The 22,599-nt window shown below is 36.2% G+C and overlaps 1 protein-coding gene across 13 annotated transcripts in view; it reads left to right on the forward strand.

The window, feature by feature from the left end:
- LOC105150229 (RNA-binding Fox protein 1) overlaps window positions 1-22,599 on the forward strand; it is a 298,467-nt gene that overhangs the window by 235,681 nt on the left and 40,187 nt on the right. For all 13 annotated transcript variants that reach the window (XM_087408562.1, XM_087408567.1, XM_087408563.1 and 10 more), the window contains 2 exons: window positions 2,811-2,865; window positions 13,112-13,132. In XM_087408562.1, the coding sequence (XP_087264688.1) occupies window positions 2,811-2,865; window positions 13,112-13,132 (76 nt within the window). The remainder of the gene's footprint in view (window positions 1-2,810; window positions 2,866-13,111; window positions 13,133-22,599) is intronic.

The raw sequence follows: 22,599 nt of genomic DNA on the forward strand, positions 1-22,599 counted from the left end.
ATACATAATGATGCAAAAACTGGTTTGCAAATAATGTACGTGATTTAATTAATACACGAAAAAAAAACGAATTCTTTAAAAATAATCGTTACTTAAAAGGAAAAAGTAAATTGAGTAATCACTTTTCTTATAGATAATAATAGAATGATATATTTTTTTGTGTTTTACATAATTATTTTGATGGTTCAGCATAATTATCTTTAGATTTGTAGCTAGCTAAATTTTTAGATATTTCATTTTAGATATAAAATCATCCTTTGCGTTTCATATACATATTTGAATACATGTATTGAGCAAGTAACGATTACAAATTTTATTTTCGTGTATTCTAAGTAGTATCATTTTTACAATACTATAACTTATTTATTTTAACGTTGCTAAAACGTTTATCCGTTATGACAATTAAATCTTCGTGGATCATCAATTTGTACAATTATTTTCGACGGAAAGTCACGGTCAGAGTATAAATAAAATGTATTGCTAAGAAATCCAAACAATCAACTCAATGTTAATTGGTCTCGGTCGTTGGGAAATATTTGTGATGGACGATGTGCGTTTTCATACCACGCTTCAAATGTAGAAAACGATGCTGTATGGTACGATACCGCGGACCCTTTGTGTTTCGATAGTATCCCCGCTGAAGTGGGCGCAAAGTGGGACAGGAAAACGAGAAGGCGGGTGGCTGGTTGTTAGGTAGGTAGGTGGAGAACACAAAAAGCAAAGCAGAACCCATGGTAAGCGAAGCGTTCGATAAAGAACGAAACAAGTCGCGATCCACCCGGAAACTCGTCCCTTTTTGCCAGACGCGAAGGTACTTGAGCGAAATTGAAATAATCGGAAATCGACGGAAGGCTTGTGCCATTGTTTTCTCGGTTATGTCCTGAGAAGGGAGGAAAAGAGAGAGAAAGAAAGAGATCGAAAGAGCGGAGTAAACCCGACTGATGTAAAAGAGCAATTGTTCGCTTTTTTTTTTACTTTTTTTTTTATTACTTTCATTAAACTGTCCCGCGAAATTGATATCCGTAAGGTGCATACACAAAACAAATTAGTTGTGCCCTTCGACACGTTTGATTTTATTTAACCACATTGTCGTGCTCCTCCGCGTTCTGCTTTCTCTCTTTCTCTTTCTCTTTCTCTCTTGACAATTGACGCGCATGTAAAGCTCTCTTTGCGGGTCGACGAGATTAAACGCGAGAATTGTTCGCACGCTATTTAAACGTGTATTGTACGTGGCCGTTATATTAGTTACGATACACGATATGGCAGCTAAAATTATTTTATTGTGGATATTTAGCTCACCGATCGATACGCCAATCGTGTGAAACATTGTAATGCTTATTAGAAAGCGACAAATCAACGTTAAGTTGCATAATGAGAGCATTATCGGATAATAAATTATCGATCGTTACTAGAGCGTTAAATTCGTCGACCGCGAAGAATCTTGCAGTTTCTAACTTCTGAAATAACGCTAATGCCAAATGTATAATAATAAATGGCATCTTCTTGTTCTGAAAATAAAGAGTTTCTGAGTTTCAATCTGAAAATATATGTGACGTGCAAAATATGTTTGATGTACATTTATCATTCGAATAACGTTTATGGAAAAACTATTTTTATTTCAAGCTTCTCGTTCAATTTATCATATCTTGTTCACAATTTGTCATATACTGAAAAAGGTTTTCTTTATTTTGAAAGTTAGAAATTGTAAAAGAGAAAATCTCTTTGGAAAGAGATTTTCATATATTATTGTATATATGTTTTAATGTTAAGATAAAAAATATTCCTTGAATTTGGACGTATTTCGAAATGTTAGAGTTAAATATATAATTGATACGTGAATTTGATGATAATTTGCAAAATATGCGTTTCGCAATTGTCACAAATTCTTAAATTATTTTCTAAATTGATTAATTTTATACATACTTAATTCCAAATTTACGTATCAAAAGTTAAAATTGAATAGCAAAAAAAATCTGAATTCAAGTGAAAATTTGTAGCGTTTGCACGTTTTAAATATCTATCGCGTGTACATATGCATATGTACATACAATATACGATGTATACGATTTGTATGATCAATATAGCGCGAAACAAAGATCATAATTCACACAAACTCGATATACAAACATAATTGAAACGGGTTGCATTGAAGAAAATCAATTAGGGGAAAATAACGTGCAACCGTCTACATAATTTTTAATCATTTATTAAATATTACTCATAATTCGCTTGTTCGATGCAGGAATATGTATGATTGTCGTATTTTGAATCGAAATCACAATTTCTCAATGAACAAAGTCAGCCGCAGAGTTGTAAATTGCACCCTGCAAATCGGATTCTGCATCGAACAATGCATATTTGATTACAGGATCCGTGCGCGCGGCCCCGTGAAATTGTCAAAGTTTCTCACATTTTATTCGACTCAGACGCATTTTCTATGATGATTACATCGCTTTTATGCGACCACATTTGTTCCATTAATACTTCAGATAATTATCATTACACGTTCGTGAATATTTTAGTGGAAGCTCTCTCTTCCATTATTTTATTGCTGATAATTAACTTTAATCAAGTAGTCAGGTGTTATATTTGGACCCTTTGAATTTAATTAGTCTCACTGATAAATATCAACTTCCTGAAATCTTTTCGTGTTTTACTTCAACTTTTTTTTTTAAGGAGAGTTTTTTAAGATTTTCTGCGATAAAAAAATGGCCACGTGCGGATCCTGAAGATGGGTGATGTTAGTTGGACATCTTTTTCGGAAAAAAGTTTCGGGGTTGTTTTAATATCTGCTTTTTTTAACTCGACAGGTGAACAACGCAACAGCGAGGGTACAGACGAAAAAACCGCCGACGGTTTCGAACGGTAAGTGGGCTGAAACTTTCTTATCACTTTTATCTCCCCTAACTTTCGTCCCTCGAGCTTTCTCCCGAGCTGCTAATACTGAACGCCTCAAGCTACGACAGAGTTCCATTAGAGCTTAAACATCGTACGTAGAGTGTTCCGCATCATATTATCGTATCGCATATTAGCGAAAATATCGTTGAAAATTTCGTTGAAAATATTTTATGAGAAATTTGTAAATCTGGGCAGATAATTTTTGATTAGAATTTCAAATTATTTTGCCTGCAGTCACTATTAAATTTAATTATTAGACTTTAATAATTAGAATAATATTGCTCGGACAAAGGTCATCCTTTTTTTAACGTTAGATTATATTCAGATTATTGATATGAATTATGCTTGCGGGTATTTGATGCGTGAAATTGAAGTTTTACGGAATATAGTAGAAACTCGAACGATAGAAAAATACCACCGTGCTTTTGAAAGCGGTTCGTGAAATGGCCGATCGCGCGTATTGCTCGCACGGGAACAGCGGTCTATCGCATGAAATAATAAAAAAATATAGCTCGTATATCATTTCTGTCACACACGATCTATGCTGTACAAACGCCGAGCGTATTTTCCCGGAGAATATTGCGCGGGAAATATATACATTTTCCGCGTTCGGCAACTTCGTTGATGTAAAGATGCAAAAGTCTTTCCTTATTGCAGAACAAGACGAAGAAAAATTTTACAGGGCGTTTTAAATTTCGCGATTCTCTTTTGCGCTTCTCTTCTGCCATGCATTGCAATGGGAAATTTGCTCGATCCAGGCGGACAAAAATATTCTACATGGTTACACACATATACATAGTTGCACACTTATGTTCTATGTTGTATGTATGTTTCAAGAATATTTGGTTTAGCTACGTGAATCTAAAATTCAAATTCGATATTGGAAAAATGTATGTACATATTTACATAGAAAATCTTGAGCGTAAAGAAAGTAAGTTATTTTTCACAATGTTTCATATCGGTTCGAATTTATAATAGAAATTTAAGTAAAATTAGCTACACTTACAAAATTATAGAGTTCACGTTGACTGTTTAATAGAAGTATCGTGTAAAATATTTTTGTTCGGTTAAATTAGCCAAATTTCGTTCTGTGCTCACGTCCATTACGAATCCACGACACGTAATGCTAGAGAGTTTTAAACTAAATCTAACCTCGGTCCGGTCGTACCGATTTAAATTGTGGCTTAATCCGGATTATCTGACGGACCACCAGCTGTGAAGAGAACACGTTGCAAATATGTGGTATTACGTAACCGGCTACTGCTCAAATAGGCTCTTTGCTGATTACACTATGAAGTCCTTCAGTCTGCCAGATATCTCTAGGTCACAGTTAATGCCCGAAAGCTGCGCAGAATTCTCCATAAACTATGTACGGAATATTTGGAAAATTACGAGTTTTACAGAGTTACACACAATTATTAGTTAACAAAAACAATTGTCAAGTATACTAGGTTTCTCTTTTAAAACAATTAAAATATGACTATATTATGGCATTTGTTTATGACAGACTAAAGTTTACATCTATCAATTAAAGTAATATTGTAATGCAATAAAAGAGAGGTAATATCAGAAAATTAGAAAATATATAAAACATCGATAATAACAATAACATTGATATTAAGTCTTTAAGTCTTTTGTTAGCATAAATAGGTGGCTTAATTTTGTTACCTTTGTCCGTAACTCTTCGATGTATGAATCTTCTTTAAGAGGATTACCCGAGATTTACGTTGATCTCTATCACGGGTCGAGTAGTACGATTTCGATGTTATAAATAATCGGCACTTAAAACAGTAATAACGATCGAACGTGCATTGCCAAGTGTTTCCTAACGTCAATATAATTCTGGTTAGTAGTTTCTCGAGCCCACAAAGGACGTCGAGTGACGTCGACATTGATCGGCATCTCCAATTATAACCGTAACATAATTTCGGTCAAACGCGAACAAGGCTCTCAAACGACAAACTATCTACTTTGCAGCTTTATTTGTTTTTTTCATTCGTTCCTTTTAATTCAATTTTATTTATCTCTTATCGAATTTGTACGTAAATGTGATTCGTACATAATGTCAGCTTTACAGCTGACATTTTATTTAGATTCTTGCTTAAATTTTCCAAATAGATGTCTCAATTATTTAGGATTAAAGGCCGCCGTTATTTCTTATAATTAAATTAATCTCTTTAACAAATCCGATTAAAAATTTATTTAAAATTAATATTACGGAAATTACTCGCGCCATGTCGGATTATCCGATGTAACGTTAAATTTAAAGTCACTCGTCCGTGTTTGACATCGTAGCTGCAATGCGTTCGCCCCGGTTTAATTGCGATCAAATCAACAGGACTTCGTGTCCAGCGACTGAATTGATTCTCGCCCACGTCGAGGCAACGTCCTATTGAGTGACGGCTTGTGTGTGCAAGGTTTAACTCTGTGCCCACGCACGCGACATGCAATTATTGGAATGCTAAGGCTCGCGCCCTCCGGGTGTGCTCTGAGAGACGTTAAGATCAATTCGGGCCATTTGGCGCGTACAGGTGCACGCGTGTGGCCACGACGCCTCTAATAACCGATTCGACAACTGTCGATTTTCGATCAAGTGGAATGGCCGAGACACCTCGCACCTCACGATAGTCCCCTCGTGTTCGACAACATCATCGCAACAACAGTCGGTGTCGCAGCGTTAACAAATCAAAGTGGTATCTTGACATTTTTCGATATTTGTATCGGATTTTTAATAGATGAAAAGGTTTACTTCGTTGAAAACGAAGTTTTCAATTACGAGGTATCGTGATTAAACTCGGAAAGAACTGAGAAGTCACTAAACGTGATGAGAAATGTTAATCGCTGTGAAAGACTGCAAGAATCTTTCTTATTTCTCATACTACGTCTAGAAAGTCTGAGACGTGAGATAAATGATAAAGACGAGATTTAAGTTGTATTTCATTAACTTTTTTTACCGCGCGGTTTTTGATGTTAATAATGTTAGAAGGGAAATAAAATTTTTTTCTTTTTTTTTTAATCGATACGATCGTAAACGAATTGATTTGGAGCAACTAAATTTTTTATCGTGCTATTTTCGTTTTTGTACAAAAGAAACGGAAATTAGCGTAGCATATATGACCCCAGACGTGTAACTCAATATAAACCCACGTAATTTAGTCTATTTTACACGCGATATGATTTATATAACATATCGCATTAATTGTCTGGGTTTATAATAAGCGTTTAAAAATAGCCGACACATTGCGATATTATTACAGTCTACAATTACACAGTTAAATGCGTGTATCGGTCGCGAATCGACCCAATTGTAAAAGTGGCACGTGTCTAATTATAGAGAAATTTATTTGACGGCAAATATATATATATATATATATAGATGCTGTAATCCGCCTCATTATAGAGTCATTAATCTTTGCTCTAGTATCTTGTACCTTCGAAAATAAGTCATTATTTCTGTCTCACTACATGGAAAATGACGGTTCTGCTGAGGTATCTAAAAATTTAGCTAGATACATGTTTGAAAATAATTTTGTTGCATTATCAGAATAATTACGTAGAAATCTGAAGCATAATGAGATGCGCAATGCTGCAAAAAGTTTTCGCAAGTGCAAAATCTCAAATTTATTTCTCTTCCGGCCATGTGGGCTCTTGTTCTCATACTTCAAGCGTAATACGCCACGTGTGTAAATAACGTTGAAAAGAACCCAGGCAAGTTTCGCCGCGCCACCGACCCGCTTTTCCACTGCTAGTATATGTTTTTCCTCCCTTATATATATCTTGGATCGACAGGATTTACAGAAGCAATGTCATAAAAATTGCATACTTGCCCCCGTTCCACTTTCTCTCAAGCAACGATGCCTCGAGTCTTTCAATCCTCTTAACTCGATACCAAATTTATGTGTTCGACAATTTTAATGCCTGACTGAAATAACTTCTCTCTGCAACTGGATTAATCCCAGCAAAAATTTAATTTTACGTAACTTTTATTATTTTTCAAAAATATATTTTATTTCAAATTAATTTTAATATTATATATAAAATGCCTGTCTTTCTGATGTGCGCTGCATTATGGGGTCATATTTGAAACTTATATATGATTGAAATGCAAATTTTATGTGTTTGACAATTTTAATGTCCACCTGATATAATTCAATGTGATCGTGATATTTGCTGGCTAGAATGAAAATTCTACTGTCTTTCTTTTACGATAAAGAATAATGAACGGCAAAGATAGAATGACACAAAAGCGTTGATTATTTTGTTATATTACGGCTTTACATTTGCAAGAACCTCTTGCAACATCGCTCATTATGTTTGAGATTCCTACGTAATTATTTTTTTGCTAATTCAACAAAATTAATTTCAAACCTGCGTCTATCCTTTTCGTTTGTTAGACGTAAAAACAAGGCTAGACGACGATTTTCACTCCAGCTAATTAGAAAATGTCACAATGATCACGCGACGCTTGGCACATCTCTCTCTATTATACTATAGAATCTCTAGTAGTGCTTTGCGTTTTAAACACCACTTTAGCGTATCTCTACTACAGAAAGTAACATTTTTGCTTTTTGCAGTAGCATAATCATAACGGCAACAGAACCTGACGAGACAATGCGAATATTTAGGATTACGTCTGACATTTTCACCCTGTGCTTTATCTTCGCTCCGCCGCTGTTTGGTAGCAGCTCGCGTTTCACGGCGTTTCCGCTCGTCGCTTTCGTGAGAACACTCGGTACCGTGGTACGTGATGTCCATAATTTACGCAAAGTCTCGCTGCTCATTAATTGTCGCGTAAATAACGCCCCGCCGCACGGCATACATTTGCTCGCGTTCGCGTGGCGCGCACCCTCCATTCTCTCTCTCTCTCTCTCTCTTTCTCTCTCTCTCTGCCCTCAAATCGTGTTACGCGCTTCTCTTTTTTTCCAAGCGAATCGTACTTCTATCGCCTTCTATTCCCTTCTTGCGCGAGGAAAAGCGCGGTCGACGAATGTGTAACGCATCGAGATATCGCACGTAATATCTTATTTCCGCGGAAAGAAACTCTACCTTCGGTTAGCTTTAACTCTACTCCGCCGCAAACTTTTGTCGATCTAAAATCGTCTTCCTCGAATCCATTGCGTGTCTTCCTCCTTTTATTTTCTCTCATGCAATGTTTCCACTGTTATTGCCGCGATTGCTCAGCATTCGGCATAATTTTGTTAATATTCTTTTCTCCTTTATTTTTCTTTCAATAAGAAACGTATAATGTATTACTATTAGGTGTTGGAATTAATTCGTAGCGTTTTACAAGTGATGGGAAGTACTTTCATTAATGTATTTTTTAATGCTCATGTGAAATAAATAACATTCTTTCATTAAAAACGCTACGAATTAATTCCAACACCTAATATATTGAAGAAATTTTTATTTTCAGATTAAGATTGGAGATCCTCGTTCTCTCTTCCTTTTCTATTTCGTTTAATAATGGGATTATTATTATCTGGCTAACGCCGCACTCTTCTTACAATCCGATTTACAACTGTGATGGTACCTACAAAGCGGCGGTGCTGTTGAAATGAGGAACATTTCTGTCGTAAAGAAAGAAAGAAAGAAAGAAAGAAAGAAAGAAAGGGGATCCTTCTCGCATTTATTTCGCGACTGGGTCGCACACTTTTCCAAAACTTTTCCATTCGTTTCTTCGCGTTCTCGTTTTTGCGAAACGGCGCAGTTCGCCGATTCATCGGTAAAAAATAAGCGCGAGAACGAAAAAGTTCGACCGACGATGCGGGAGATGCTTCATTTTATTAAAAAATTTTATTTTTATTCCCGTCGCGGAGCCAGGCCATCCATGGCTGTACCGGCGGTTAATACCGGAAGCGAGGTTTAATGGAATTACAACGTGTTTTATATGCGCGCCAGCATTTTCGCACGAGAAATTCTCGCAGAACGGACGAAAAGCGCACAAAAGGGAGAGCTGGACGGTTGGGGGCGGAATTTCACACGCCACCGCGTAACGTGTTTGCGTAATATTTGCATGATATATTTTCGATACGCCGGCTCGTCGCGAGATCCTATAAGTTTTATGCAAAGCAAGCCACTATTGTCCACCGTGCTCGATAAATAAACCGGCGGGCTTCTACGAAGAAATCGGGTCTTGTAGAGATACGATGGGAGAACGTCTATTTTCACGTATCTCGCGTCATGTCTAAAGATGTGCTGACCTGATATACCGAAATATCGAGGAAAATCATATTATATGCTCTCGAGTTCGCCGAAAACCGGTGTGAAAATAGGGTGAAATTGTGGACTTCTTCGCAGCAACTATTCCGCAAAACTCAATTACACCTTTGTCCCAAGTAGTCTATGTATACGCAAATGAGCAAGCATCCGACGGTGCGGTAAGCATACGAGCGTGAGTAAACGGACGTGGTTGCTACAAGACGAAGCTACCTATTTTCTACATTGTTGAATTCCTTGCGTAAACACTGTCTAAACACATGCACTGAGCAATTAATAAAATTAGTATAGCCGAGAGAAAAAACCTTTTATTATTGTTTTAATTCCATTCTATACAATTCATTTTTTTTTTCTATTATTCTACCATTTGCTGCAATTAAGGTCGTATTCCGATATACATTGCAAGCACTGAAAGTTTAATCACTGAAGGATGGTTTTGCTGAAATATCTAAAAAAATTAACTTTTAGATGTAGATCTAAAAATAATTTTACTGGATCATCACAACATACACACACAACACACAAAATATTTTATGTAGAACGTTTGAATTGATGGAATGTTAAAACACAGTTCTAAAAGTCCATTTATATAGGACTTCGACAAAGCTACAAACATTAAAATTATTATGCAAAAGATATTTCATATATATTTATCTCTATTTTTAGCTTTTATCTCTCGTGCTACATTTTCGTTTTTATTAAACTTATCTTCTCTCTATTTTCTCACGTACGTGTGATCTACAGTGATGAACTGTGCCGCACCATTCATTTGTAAAACCAAAGAAGAAACAATTTCCGGCAGCAAAATAATACGATAGGATATGCGTTTGAATTTTAAAAAATCTCGTTTTATCTTAGATATTTTTTTTTCCATTTGATTGGGATATATTATATCGTTTGCGCAACAATATTTTCGCAGAAACTTTGCATTTAAATTTCAATTAATTTCTCGTCGAATCAGAAATTTATTCTTATAAACAGAGAAATCGGAAATAGAAAAAACAAATTTTCTAAATGTAATGCATGTTGTGCAGTGTAAATTAAAATCTAGAAGCTCAGATGTTAAAATCTTTCATTCTGATTAAACAAACTTTTATTTCAAAGAGCGTAATATACAAACTAGATTTTTATATCAAATAGAAAATATTTTGAAAAATTTTAATTAAAACAGCACGTTTTTAATTAAACATAAAAATGCAAGATTTGCATTTACCACGCTTATAATCTATCCACGATTATAATCTAAACGCCCACGTGAAATATATTACAGATTTACCATTGCGCAAAATGGCTTTTATTTTAGTAAAGTAAAATTCAATCCAAATTCAATGAAATTTACGTGAATTTTTAGATTCCACGATTTTAGGCACGCAGCGTTCTGCAATCAAGTGTTTTACGTGCCTGTTTCATTATTATCTCTTCGAAGGCGAGTCGTTATTACAGAGGTCCACCAATTGCTCGTTTCCACTTTTATCACGTTACATCGGTGCGTGCTTCGCCGTAAAAATGCTCTGACAAAAATCGGGGTTAAATCCGACGCGAGAAATGCATGCTCACGCTGGGACAATCGAGTAACCGCATCCCGCTTACGGGTCATCCCCGACGCGATGCCAGCTGACCTACCCCGTTGGTAATCGGTAGCCGGGGTGAGAGGAGCAAGGGCGAAGGGCGAGTAATTCGCCACCTTCCGTTTCATTACTGCTTTACGAGAGATACAGCCGCATGGCACGCAATCGCACGATCAATCTCGCCGCTATATTTGCGTCCATCAGAGCCACGGACGGTGAACGTATGCGAAATCGCGACCCATTACGCGCAATAGATCATTAATGCGTTGTTGCAACGTCGCTGGACCGATCGCGGAATGCAGCATCCTGAGAGAAAGATGGTTGAAAATGAACGAACCATTAGAATATGATATATCAATCAGAATTTTAGTCATCATGATTAAACATTTAATTATCTTGACTAGAATTTTGGTTAATATGATTACACTGAAAAAATACTAAATTTTAATAAATATTTTGAGTTTGAATAATTTTAAGTAAATATTTACTTAGTACATACCTAAAGAGATATGTATTAAGATTTAGTAAATTTTCTTCAGTGTAGAATCTATCGGTACGTTCATTTTTAATAAAATTTTTTTAATGTATGTAAAAATTAGGGAAGCAGAAAATTATCAATACATTGCATTTGTAGTACTTAAATAGCTCTTGCACTTAGCATACTCTATATTTGATTAGAAATACATTATTTTATCTGTTTATTGAGATAGTAATGAATAATTGTCGATTCTTTTGATACACCGCGATACTGAGATACCGATAGTACCGACCCGCTTTGCAATTAATGTACGAAAGCATTAAGTTACCAATTAATTGCAAATGGATTTCACTCAAAGAGCTTTATAATTGATGCTTGTAGAGCGCAAGTGAACGCCGATAAAACTCGTGAATTCTCACGTGATCTCGCCTCTCATCAATCGACGTTATTATGGACATTATGAAAGTGGAAATTTTGCGATTCGTGCAGGCGCATATTTTTCTCGAGTTCGTAAAAACTGATTTGATTTTAAAGCATCTTTATGCGCATAATTTCGGAAAAAAGATGCCCCATAAATCACGCGCTCGGTATCAAACTTCGCTCGTCCCGTCTTATTCATCTCTTAGACGGGAACAAAATCGAACCGTGCGCGCTCGCGTCTCTAGAAAGAAAATTGCAATCTCGGGTTTTATAAGATGCAGGATATAAAATGCCTTCGATATTTTGCGATTCTCGATAAAGTCAATCTTCTTGTACATAATTCCCGCGGCCAATTACATAAAGAAAAAGAAAGAAATTGCAGGCTGTCCTTCTGAAGGTATAAAATTCATTTTCCATCCGTATATATTCTTCATAAAGATTTGATTTTAAATATATTCTAACACATAGCAATAAATTTATGATTTACCGTCTAACGTATTTAATATTTCACGTAAAATAAGATATCCCGTTTCCATGAATAGATGTTCAAATGCAATTATTAACGTAATGAAATATTTATTAATTTATTATTAACATTATTAATGAAACAGCAGCATTTTTAAGATCGATCAATTTTGCTATCTCAGAATTGTAAACTCCTTTCATCCCTTTTTTTTTTGCAATGAACATTAACGTAAGTATCGCTTTTTTTCTCATTTTAACATACAGGTAATTTACTACGGAGAAACCTTCTCTCCAGAAAAGAAATTTCACGAGGAATTTACGCTTGTGGAAAGAATAAGCTTGTGGCGCAAAGCCTTCGAACCCTAAAAACTTAGTGGCAATCAATCAACCACGCCCAGCGATTATTAGTGCAATTTTGTGAGGAATAAGAACGAGCGTTTTAATCACAGCTGCATGCCAGGGGATAGCTGTATGCCAAATTACCTTGTGTAATTTGATGTTAATTCTAATTGATATTAATCGAATAAATTCCTTTTACAAACTTCGCACGCTGTATCATCAAGTTTATACAATTCTGTTTTCGAACTTGAGATAGTCAAATAATTTGGGGCCTAACATTTTTTTTAAATAAATCAGATAGCGTGACACAATAATTTGGAGTTTGATAATATTGCGCGCAACAAAAAAAAATCACATTACATATCGATCGCATTATTTTTCTTCACAGTGAAATTGCGCATCGGTATATAACTACGGTTCTTAACATAGCAAACAATTAACGATGACAGGGTATTTTCGGCTTAATTCAAATAACCATCTGCCCTATATACGTTCCGGTACCGGTTACGTCAGGTAATTGCGAACGCCGCTAAATACTCTATTAATTATCTTTGCCAGTCGTGCGACAAATGCGGCGGATTTATTAATAAAAGTTCTCGTGTATATATGAATTTCAAACTGTTTTAACCGCGAGATGAAATTCTCCGCATGATTGCTGTTTTTTTTCATAGTTTTTTTTAGAGAAACATGAGATGTAAAGCGTCTGTTTTTTTTTTGTCTGTTGCAGTGTGCGTACAGTGGCCCGAGGGTAGGTGCTTCCATGACGTGCCGGAGCCGGCACTGCTGAATCTCTACTTCGAGATCCGTGAGAACTGTCACGGCTTCTCCTGAAGGCAACGACCAATCAGGCTACGACATTGATGACAATGACGGGCTTCCGCGCTCCTCGTCTTGTTGCGAGCGCGCGGATCATCATTATCACTTCAGTATCGCGCGAGAGAAACATTCTTGAGATAACGTATTTATTTAAAAGTCTTTCCAACAGCCGCCACACACCACGACCAAGCCAAAAACGAATAGCCACGTATAGCCACATAGATAAAGGACGAGAGTCCTTGGTTTTTTCTTTCTTTTTTTTTCATTCACGTCGATACATTCCGTCCGGAGGAACAGTTCCTATCTCGCGATTTTAGTAGAGACGCGCCGTCGAATGGATAGAGTCGACGGAATGATTCTTCGCGTGAGGATACCGATCTTTTAACAATCGGATCTGTGAATGTAATTCTTGTGCAAAGTTAATCAACTTAATTTGCAGATTATTAAATGTAGCAGATATTTTTTTTTTTTTTTTTTTTTATTAAACGATACATTAATTAGTCTTTCAATAAATTTGAATCAGTTAAGCCTCTTAGATAAATAACAATAAATATTATAAACAATATTAATTAATTATTGATAATTAATTATATTTTAAAGAGGCTTTTGTGTGGCGATAGTTTCTAAAAAATGACGGGCTCCGAAAATCTGATTCAATTTCCCGTCGTCTCCGTTCATTCGAGCCGCGTCTCCCGGCGAGAGCGACACGCAACAATGCCTGGTGCTCTCGTGTGTATCGTTTCCGGTGATCGTGATGGATCTTGTGTGACACAGGTCTAACGTTGGCCTTAAATGGGCGCTTGGCAGAATTCTCGCTGAGCGCGCGAAAACGAGATCTCTCGCGTCTCTTTCTTTATAGGGTTCTCGATGATCCCAGCAGAACCAAGGTGGGTGGTCCAGAATATTTATTTACCTACAACTAATTGCTCGTCGTTCAGCCAGCTCGGGATTAAAGACTGTCTCTCCTGTTATATATACATATATATTTTTGTTTATTGTACTTGCCTTTTCTCTATCGTCCAGCAGGAGAGATACAACCATGCTCAGCCATTCCTAAGTTTCTCTTACACAACCAATTTTTCTTTTGTTGTTTCCCTCGAGCCGAAACGAAGTCCTCCTATCTTATCATTCGTCTCTACTTCGCGGTGAGAAAGCTACAAAAAGTAATAACAGCTTTTACTCTTGTGCGGAGGAAAATGCGTTGTGTAAAGCAGAAAAGAGAACAGAAAGAGAGAGAGTCGACATAAAAGTAACTTACAGTAAAATGTCACGTTACGTAAGAAAAATTATGATTAAAAAATGTTAAACGAAAATACCATCATGTAATATTTTTTACATAATTATTTATTGTGATATTGCGGATATTGGAAAGCATTATATTCTTAATAATTCTAATAATTTTCTTATATTCTTAATAATTTCCTATCGAATCGCATTTTCCTCAGCACTGTTTTGTAATGCGCATTGTAAATCCTTTATGTGAAACGGCGAGTTCAGAGCGGAAGCAATTAATCGTTATGAAATCAATCGCGCGAGCTGTAATTTACGATCTTTTGTAGTATGCAACGAAAAGCATGAACTTCAGATTAGCGAGGCGGTCGATTTAAGAATCGACAGACACGATTTCTGGCAAAAACCTGCAAGCATCGCGTTGTTTTGGCATCATAATTTTAAACTTCTCGCAGCGAGACATCGTCGTGAATTAACAAACTTCTGATGCTTTTACCATCGCGCCAAATTTCGACTGCCACTTTTACAAAGGATGGAAATTGAAGATAGGACTTTATTTATTTAAAATATTTCTATTTTATGCTATTTTGCAAGCGAGAAAAAAATTTATACAGGGAAAATATCGTTTTTGTAAAATCAGAATTTAACATCAACGTATTTCTGCCTTTGATTATATATTTACCGTTCCGAATGGTAGTTCCATTATCTAAATATACAACTGTTTCAGTCAAAATGGCAGAATATAACATATCGCAAAATTGTTTTTCTGCTTTTTTTTTTTTAATAGAATATATTGATTTGCTATATTTTGCTCATACTTTGGTACAAATATATGTGGAAATGTTTCGTAAAGTCAAATGGCAGGTAAATTACGCGATAATTTTAACTAACTTATATGTATTTAGATTTAACGAAACGAATACAGGGTAATAGATTATTAAGGATAAATAAGCTTTTTTTATATACAAATTTCTAATCACAAATTTCGAAATTGGAAAGGGAAATTTCCACTTTTTATCTATTTAATTCACTTACATATCTTCGTGAAATTTAATGATTTTGTCGTCGATTGTCAAAATAACAAGTATATTTTTAGAACGTAAGTAGGTTATCGTGCCAAAAAACACAGGGTATTAATTGTGGTGATTAAGTGATCGTTTTAGATATTTCGTAATTAATTAGTAGATGACATGTACATTTTTATGTAGGACAGAAGAGGTATAGCTGCGTTTTTTAAATGCCGATTAGACGAAATGTAGCATCAAGCTCGTGGTTCTGCAAGTGGTTCTAACTCACCTATACCAGTCGCGTTCGTTCCGCAGTCTATTTTTATACAATGTGATTTTTACAGTTGGCGAGTAATCGCTCGTAGCCGAGCTTAATGTTAAAACGCACTTGCAGAATCCACGAGAACGTAGAACAGTATTACGCAACCGCATGACTGTACTCTATTACAGGGTTAAACCGACATTCCAAAGAGCGTGACATCGATTACTCGCCAGGCGAGTAAACTGGGGTAATTCGCTATAAAATAACCGTATATAAATGACGTGTTCGTGATTTATTCCGCCTTTACCGATCCATTGATCAATCGTGTGCCATAAATACTCCATTTTACAAACGTAGAAAGTAGGCTTACTCAGATACAATTTTTTATAGATTAAGACACGATGTTAGTTGCGTAGCGATTAGACTACATAGTTGATCGTCAAGTAAGTGTTTGTGTGTGGACGATTAAGTGTTCTACGAAAAATGGGCATGAAAGTATTTATAGATTATAACAGAATATTAGAATTCAGAAGTCGGACGAGGAAAATGATGAAATGAAAATATATGGATAAATTAAGCGAGAACATATAAAACAAAAACGTGTAAAGAGGAAATAGTTATTTTCTACAAGACCAGCATTTATAAATTTTGTACATGAACAGACATTAATATTTCTCGTTGAATATTAACAATATTTCAGTTTTGCACCAAAGTTCGATGGAAGTTTGTTTTTGTGGAAAAATTGAAAATTCGTTTGAAGAATATTAATTTTTGAAAAATTTCTAACACGCGCATGTAAATAAAATATGACGTGTAGTGTATATATATATATATATATATATATATATATATATATATATATATATATACACATATATATATATGTGTGTGTGTGTGTGTATGCTCGCTTTTTCTTTTACATAATTAATTTCAGCGCGTTTTAAAAAAATTATTTTTGCTTTCATGTAGTAAAAATGAATTTAATTGTGTAAAATGGAATTTATTAATGTCACGAGATGACAAACTGTATTATCGAGGCTTGGAGCAAAACAAGCATTAACGAAGCAAATCGTTAATCGATACAAGGGTAACTTGTTCTTCGCTGGTCGTCGAAACAAATCTACGCGACACACAAGCGGACCGATTTGTCACATCTCAATCAATAAAGAAGAATTTTTACTTTCTATACATCGACGAGTCAATCGAAAACCGATTCTCACGATTGCACGTTCATGCATGTATCTATAATTTATCGGAGAAAAACAGAGAATTGACAGATACGAGAATCATTTTAAAACTTTTCAAAGATTATGTAAAATGACATGAATTTTTTATATTGAAAATTATATAACTCATTGACAATCTCATATAAAAATAATCAACTTGAAATTATCAAATAATCTCATTTAATTATCACAAAATTAATTAGCAGAATTAATGGATTTTTAAGAAATAGTTTGGGAAGAAATGAAAGAAAGAATGGCAGGCAAAGCAAACGCGATTTTATCATTATGACTATATCTGCCTCTTCTCTAATTCTCTCTTTCTATTAATTATGCAATCGCTCCGTTCATTTCGCATACTTTTCGGTCGTCTTACGGAAATGTTCCGTCGCTGAACTTTCCGCTATAAGTAGTCGAGATATTTTCGTCGAACGCGCTCTATTCTCCGTCTATTCATCAAATCGTCGTTCGGTACTTTCTGCGAATCTGATTTCAAAGTCATAATCGCGAAAGTATTTTAGTCGCATGCTTTACCCTTTTACTCTGAGAGCAATCCACGCGTTAGCCGTGTTAAGAAAAAGATTCTCTTTTCTCTCTTACCTCGAAATTCTCTTACGAGTGACGTTCAAGCGTACAACCTCAAGCCGACAGTTTAGCGATGGGATAACGAAAAAGAAACGCAGAAGAGAAAGAGTTCTCACCGTCTGAGGAAAGATCCGGAAGTCGAGGTCCTTCCTCTCTTCCTGAACCGTTCACCTCTCTGTCTTTTCATCTATTCCAACCTCGCACTTCTAGCGACGATATTACTACTCTGCTTCGTAGTTCTCGAAGCACATTCCGCGTCTCCTAACAATTTTCATTCCATTTCATATCGCTTCCCTAGGTTCTTTCTCCTTTACTCCTATCTCCTTCCTTCCTGTTGCCCTGATTCGTTCCTTCGTCCAATTTTCTTTCGTGTCAGAATTCTTTCACTTCAGATCGCGCTGTCGCGGTCGCGTCAGAGACGCGGAGGGGAAATTGATATTACTGTCGGGAGAGAAAAAGATTTGCCTCTCTCGACGTGCAAGATTTTATTGCCTTCACGACGCGGCGTCTGATGTTCATTATGCGTGAACTTGAAGACAAATCGCTTAATTCAAAGTTTGTATCACTGACTCGACAAAGACAGCTTGAAATTGCGCGTAAATGTTATTGATTCTCGAAAACTTATTGTATGCCGACGACGATTTGGATGATGCATGCTGTAGGCTTTTTATTTTGAGATTACGCTTACGTTATTTGAATACACGACAATGATTTACGGAGCGTTAAAAAAAAAAATACGTAAGTCACGCAGGACTTTTCGCTCGTAAAAGCAAAAATAGAAAATAGACTCGAGCTAAAAATTTTACCAAGATTTTCGGAATGCCCAAAATGCAATTATTTTAGTAAAAATAAGTTAAATACTCTAGAAAATATATACGTACGCCTCGACTTTTACGGATATCCATCTTTCACGGAAACGCTATAAAACATTATCGCGAGTGCTTTTGCGACTGAAATGTTCTGTGACACTTCAACGGTACAAAAGAACCAGGATGGCAGGACATCAGGAAGAAAGCAACCGAACAGCTGTTTGTGTCGCAATACGAAAGGCCAAAGAGGACTTTTACGGAAGAACGATGCTATCACAAGAAAAGGACTGCCAGAGATAGACTGAAGATACGAGCGATAATCGAATGAGAAGTCCAAGAATGCGATGGTTTCCGAAAGGTACGGCTCCTTTTCTACAAAAAGCAAAAAAAAAATGAACAAAAAAATTTTTTAAAGCAGGAGCAAGTAGCAAGTAACAACGATGAGATGTAGGCACGGAATGTGCAAGGATTGCAAAATGCATAGAGTCTGCGACGCATCCGATGAGATGAATTATCCGCTTGGACGCGCTTCTTTTCTCAGCCCTGCGTCTCCGTTCCATCTTCGTTCTTTACGAGAAAGAAGAAGGAAAAGTCTGTCTTGATTACATCAAATTGACGTATTAGCGGATTTTTCTGTGTTACGTAAAAACGTAACACTGAGAAATACAGATCGAATTCTTTAGAAAAGGAAGAGATAGAAATAATGTGTATTATTGAAATTAGACGAATGGGAAGAGGAAGATGTTTGCAACATGCGAAATTAATCTCTGTCAAATCTTGAACGCAAACGCTAGGTGTCGGAGGAAAAGAGGCGCGTCGTGTAACCTCGGAGAGACACCCCATAAATCCCCCGAGTGTCTCCGAGAAATGAAACGAAAGTCTCGCCTGGTAGCTTTTAATCTTTAGGGCTCTATCTGTCCAGTGGTAAAAGCATGAGGTATTTACGTTACGTACATAATAATTCCGTATGATTGACTTGCGAGAGTATGTCGTATATAATGATCATTAACAATCCTCTTTTGGCACACACTTTTTTGGTCGCTTCACAGTCTCGTATCGCCAGACCGCCTTAAAAAAAAAAAAAAAAAAAAAAAAAAATCTCGTGTCTCCGAAATGCAGATTAATTGATTAATCCATCCCCGATCCCCGGCGTCGTCGCCGCGCTTTGTTTTGCGTGTATGTTCTCTCTATATACGTATTTATACTGATTCACTCACACCGCCAGTTCGATTAATCGGGACACACCGTCGACTCGTCTCTCCCTCCACTTAATATAGTTTCCCTCCCTCATTCCTCCCTCGTTCAAGTCCCTGCGAGTCCTCCTCGAGCCCTAATTCCACGAACACCAAACGCACTCGACGTCGATTAACGTTAACCTCGGTTAACTGCGAGACGACTCCCCTTCACGTTCACGACTATATGACCATAGCGCGAACGGAAGATGGGAGGAATCACTAACGAGGATCAGTTAATCGAATTATCTGATCGAGTCCGCTGCCGAGTCCGAACCCAGCTCTACATGTCCCTCCTAGTCTTCCCTTTTACATATCCCTCCCCATCGTCGATTTAACCCGCCTTTCGTATACCTCATACGTATATATATACATACATTATATATATAGATATTTTTTTTAAATTGTTACTATTACATATAATAATCACGGTAATGCGCCACATTCACTGGTTGATGACTGTCTCGTTGACATAAAGGCCCGTATCTTGCCTGTGGTTGTGCTTGGTTGTGGTTGGAGCGGTTTTGGGAGAGAATTTTTTACTTGCTTCTTTTTTAATATTATTACCTTTTTTAATTTGCACGTCTCATGTCGTGGCCTTGGCTTGCCTTCATATGAGATTCACCTGTGAATATATATATATATACATTACATATATATATTGATATATATATTTATACCGATATGCGATATGTATCCGCGTGTATATACACAGAAACGTTTTTTCACAGAAACGTCACAGAAGCGCTATATGCACGCGGACACATATTTATTATATTGTAATTTCACACGTATGATAATCCGTCCTGGCAGTATCGTACGATTAACAACATATGTGCACTCATAACGTATACATTACAAAGCTGCGAAGTAGTTTGTGAAAGCGACTTTCAGTATCGTGTTTTTTTACTTTTTTTCCTTTCACTTTGTCTCCGTTTCTTCTCTTTCTTCTTTCCTTCTTTCTTTCTTTCTTTCTTTGTCTTTCTCGTGCGTTCTTTTGTCTCTTTTTTCACATATCGTTTAAATCAGGATGCATATTGCACAAGCTAACGAGTATCTCCGCGAGGATGACAAAAATAATGAGCAAGAACAAACGCAACAGACACGAGAAAGCATGTTCATCTCACTTGTTTTGTTTTCTTTTTCTCTTTCGATGCAATTTCTTTTCGATATTTTTTTCCTTTCCCTTTTCTTTTTGTTAGTTCTCTGTCACTACTTCACGTACGGGCTGCCATGGCGGCACAGTCTGTAATACTTATTACTCTTCTTACTATGATTATTATTATTATTTTTGGAACTGTTTATTAATTGTCATTGATTAATGTTAATGGATCGTGGCACGGTGTGTTAGTTGGCGAGAGACATGACAAATAATTTTTTGAACGGGCGAAGGTTGCTGCATGCTCGAACAAATGCCGCCTTTGACTTAGTGGTAACTAATTAATTCTGGTATACCGTATCCTTCGTTTAATTAATCGCCGATCGTGTCGGCCACGTCGCTCGCCATTTCTTTCTTTCGCGAGTGAATCCGATAATCGTGTACCGCGGTACCGCGAAATTTTCGGCAGACAACGTCTCGTTAAAGAGTATAATCGCACATCATACGAAAGAATCGTGCGAGTGTCGTTGTCGTCGACATTATTTCAGCAGGCACATAAGTATATAATATGCTGGACGTTTCTGAACGATCGTATTTTCTTCACAGATTTTATGTTATTTTATGACATAACGTGATTGATATTTTTCAAAATCAAAATTTTTAAGTCAATTATAAAAATCATTGTTCTTTTATTAGTTACAAAAAGTCATGTTGACGAAAAAATTTTTAATAATTTAATATTTTTCATTGAAAATAATTTCATATTTTTTTAAGGTGTATATAAACAAATCCATTTATTTTCCAAATTAAACTTCTAAATTGTACGAAGGATTAAAATTGAAATTTTGTATTTTTAATCCAAATCTTTCGATTCTTTTCCATTGAAAATTATTATCTCTGTTACGACTCTTTTTAATCACGTCCTGTTTGCCAATAAAAAAAGGCGACAGCATTGTTCAGAAACAGCCCTATCGTATACACAATGTTCACCTTTCTTACTGATTGTTTAGCCTGGCATCCACTAATTAGTCGTCAGTGCGTAGCCTTAATTAGTTACCTCTGAGCGTGCAAGCACCGCCAGCAGTTTTAGTAGTGGGCCGCAAGCGGGAGTGCGCTTTGTTTTTTGGAAAAAGAAAGCTCGGCAAGAAGAGTTGAACGACTCCGTCGTCGTTCTCGAGAAAAATAGAGAAGATCCGATTTAGTCAATCTCGTGTTCTCGATACTCGTGGCCGTAAAATGCCCCACGTGGTCAGGGATGGGGGTGAAAAGGGCTCTTTTATCGACTAACTAAATTATTATTAAGCCACTGTAGTTACACGCGAATAACCACTACAGTTAGTTATCTCAGGCTCTCGCGGATGTCGATCAACGTCGAGACGTTTCTGTTGTTTTCTCGTAATAACGCACGCGTTTTTCGACGTGAGTGGATCCAGTGGTTCTCATACTTTGAGCTTTTATCGCTACTCGATGCGGAAAATATACATGACGAGAAATACCATCTTTCGCGCAGTTAAATTTTATTGAATCGTCGCCAATCCTTACCTTCGACAATCATCGACGAATCGTTGGAGCTTAACGTTCCCCATGGCTGTCTCTCTGATAGCGCGGAATAATAGCGCCGCATTACGATCACAATGTTAGGAATAATAAAAAAATAGTAGCCTAATGGAATAAAATGATTTCGATAGAAAATCTCATTTTGCATTTATGCTTGTCACTAAGAAATTATATAAATTATGTCGCGGAATAAATTAATATTATTAGTATTATTAATAATATTAATAATTGAATTTCTTTCTCATTTAACGAGAATATTTTATATAGTAAATACTTCCATAATTTTGTTCTGTAATTCTAATACTTTATAATTAGATATTTTATAATTATGTATTCTATATAATTAATATTTAATACATAATAATATATAATGTTAATATTGCTTTAATATGCTT

This window comes from Acromyrmex echinatior, chromosome 8 (genome assembly GCF_024713525.1).
Source record: "Acromyrmex echinatior isolate Ae372 chromosome 8, ASM2471352v2, whole genome shotgun sequence".
Classification (NCBI taxonomy): Eukaryota; Metazoa; Arthropoda; class Insecta; order Hymenoptera; family Formicidae; genus Acromyrmex; species Acromyrmex echinatior.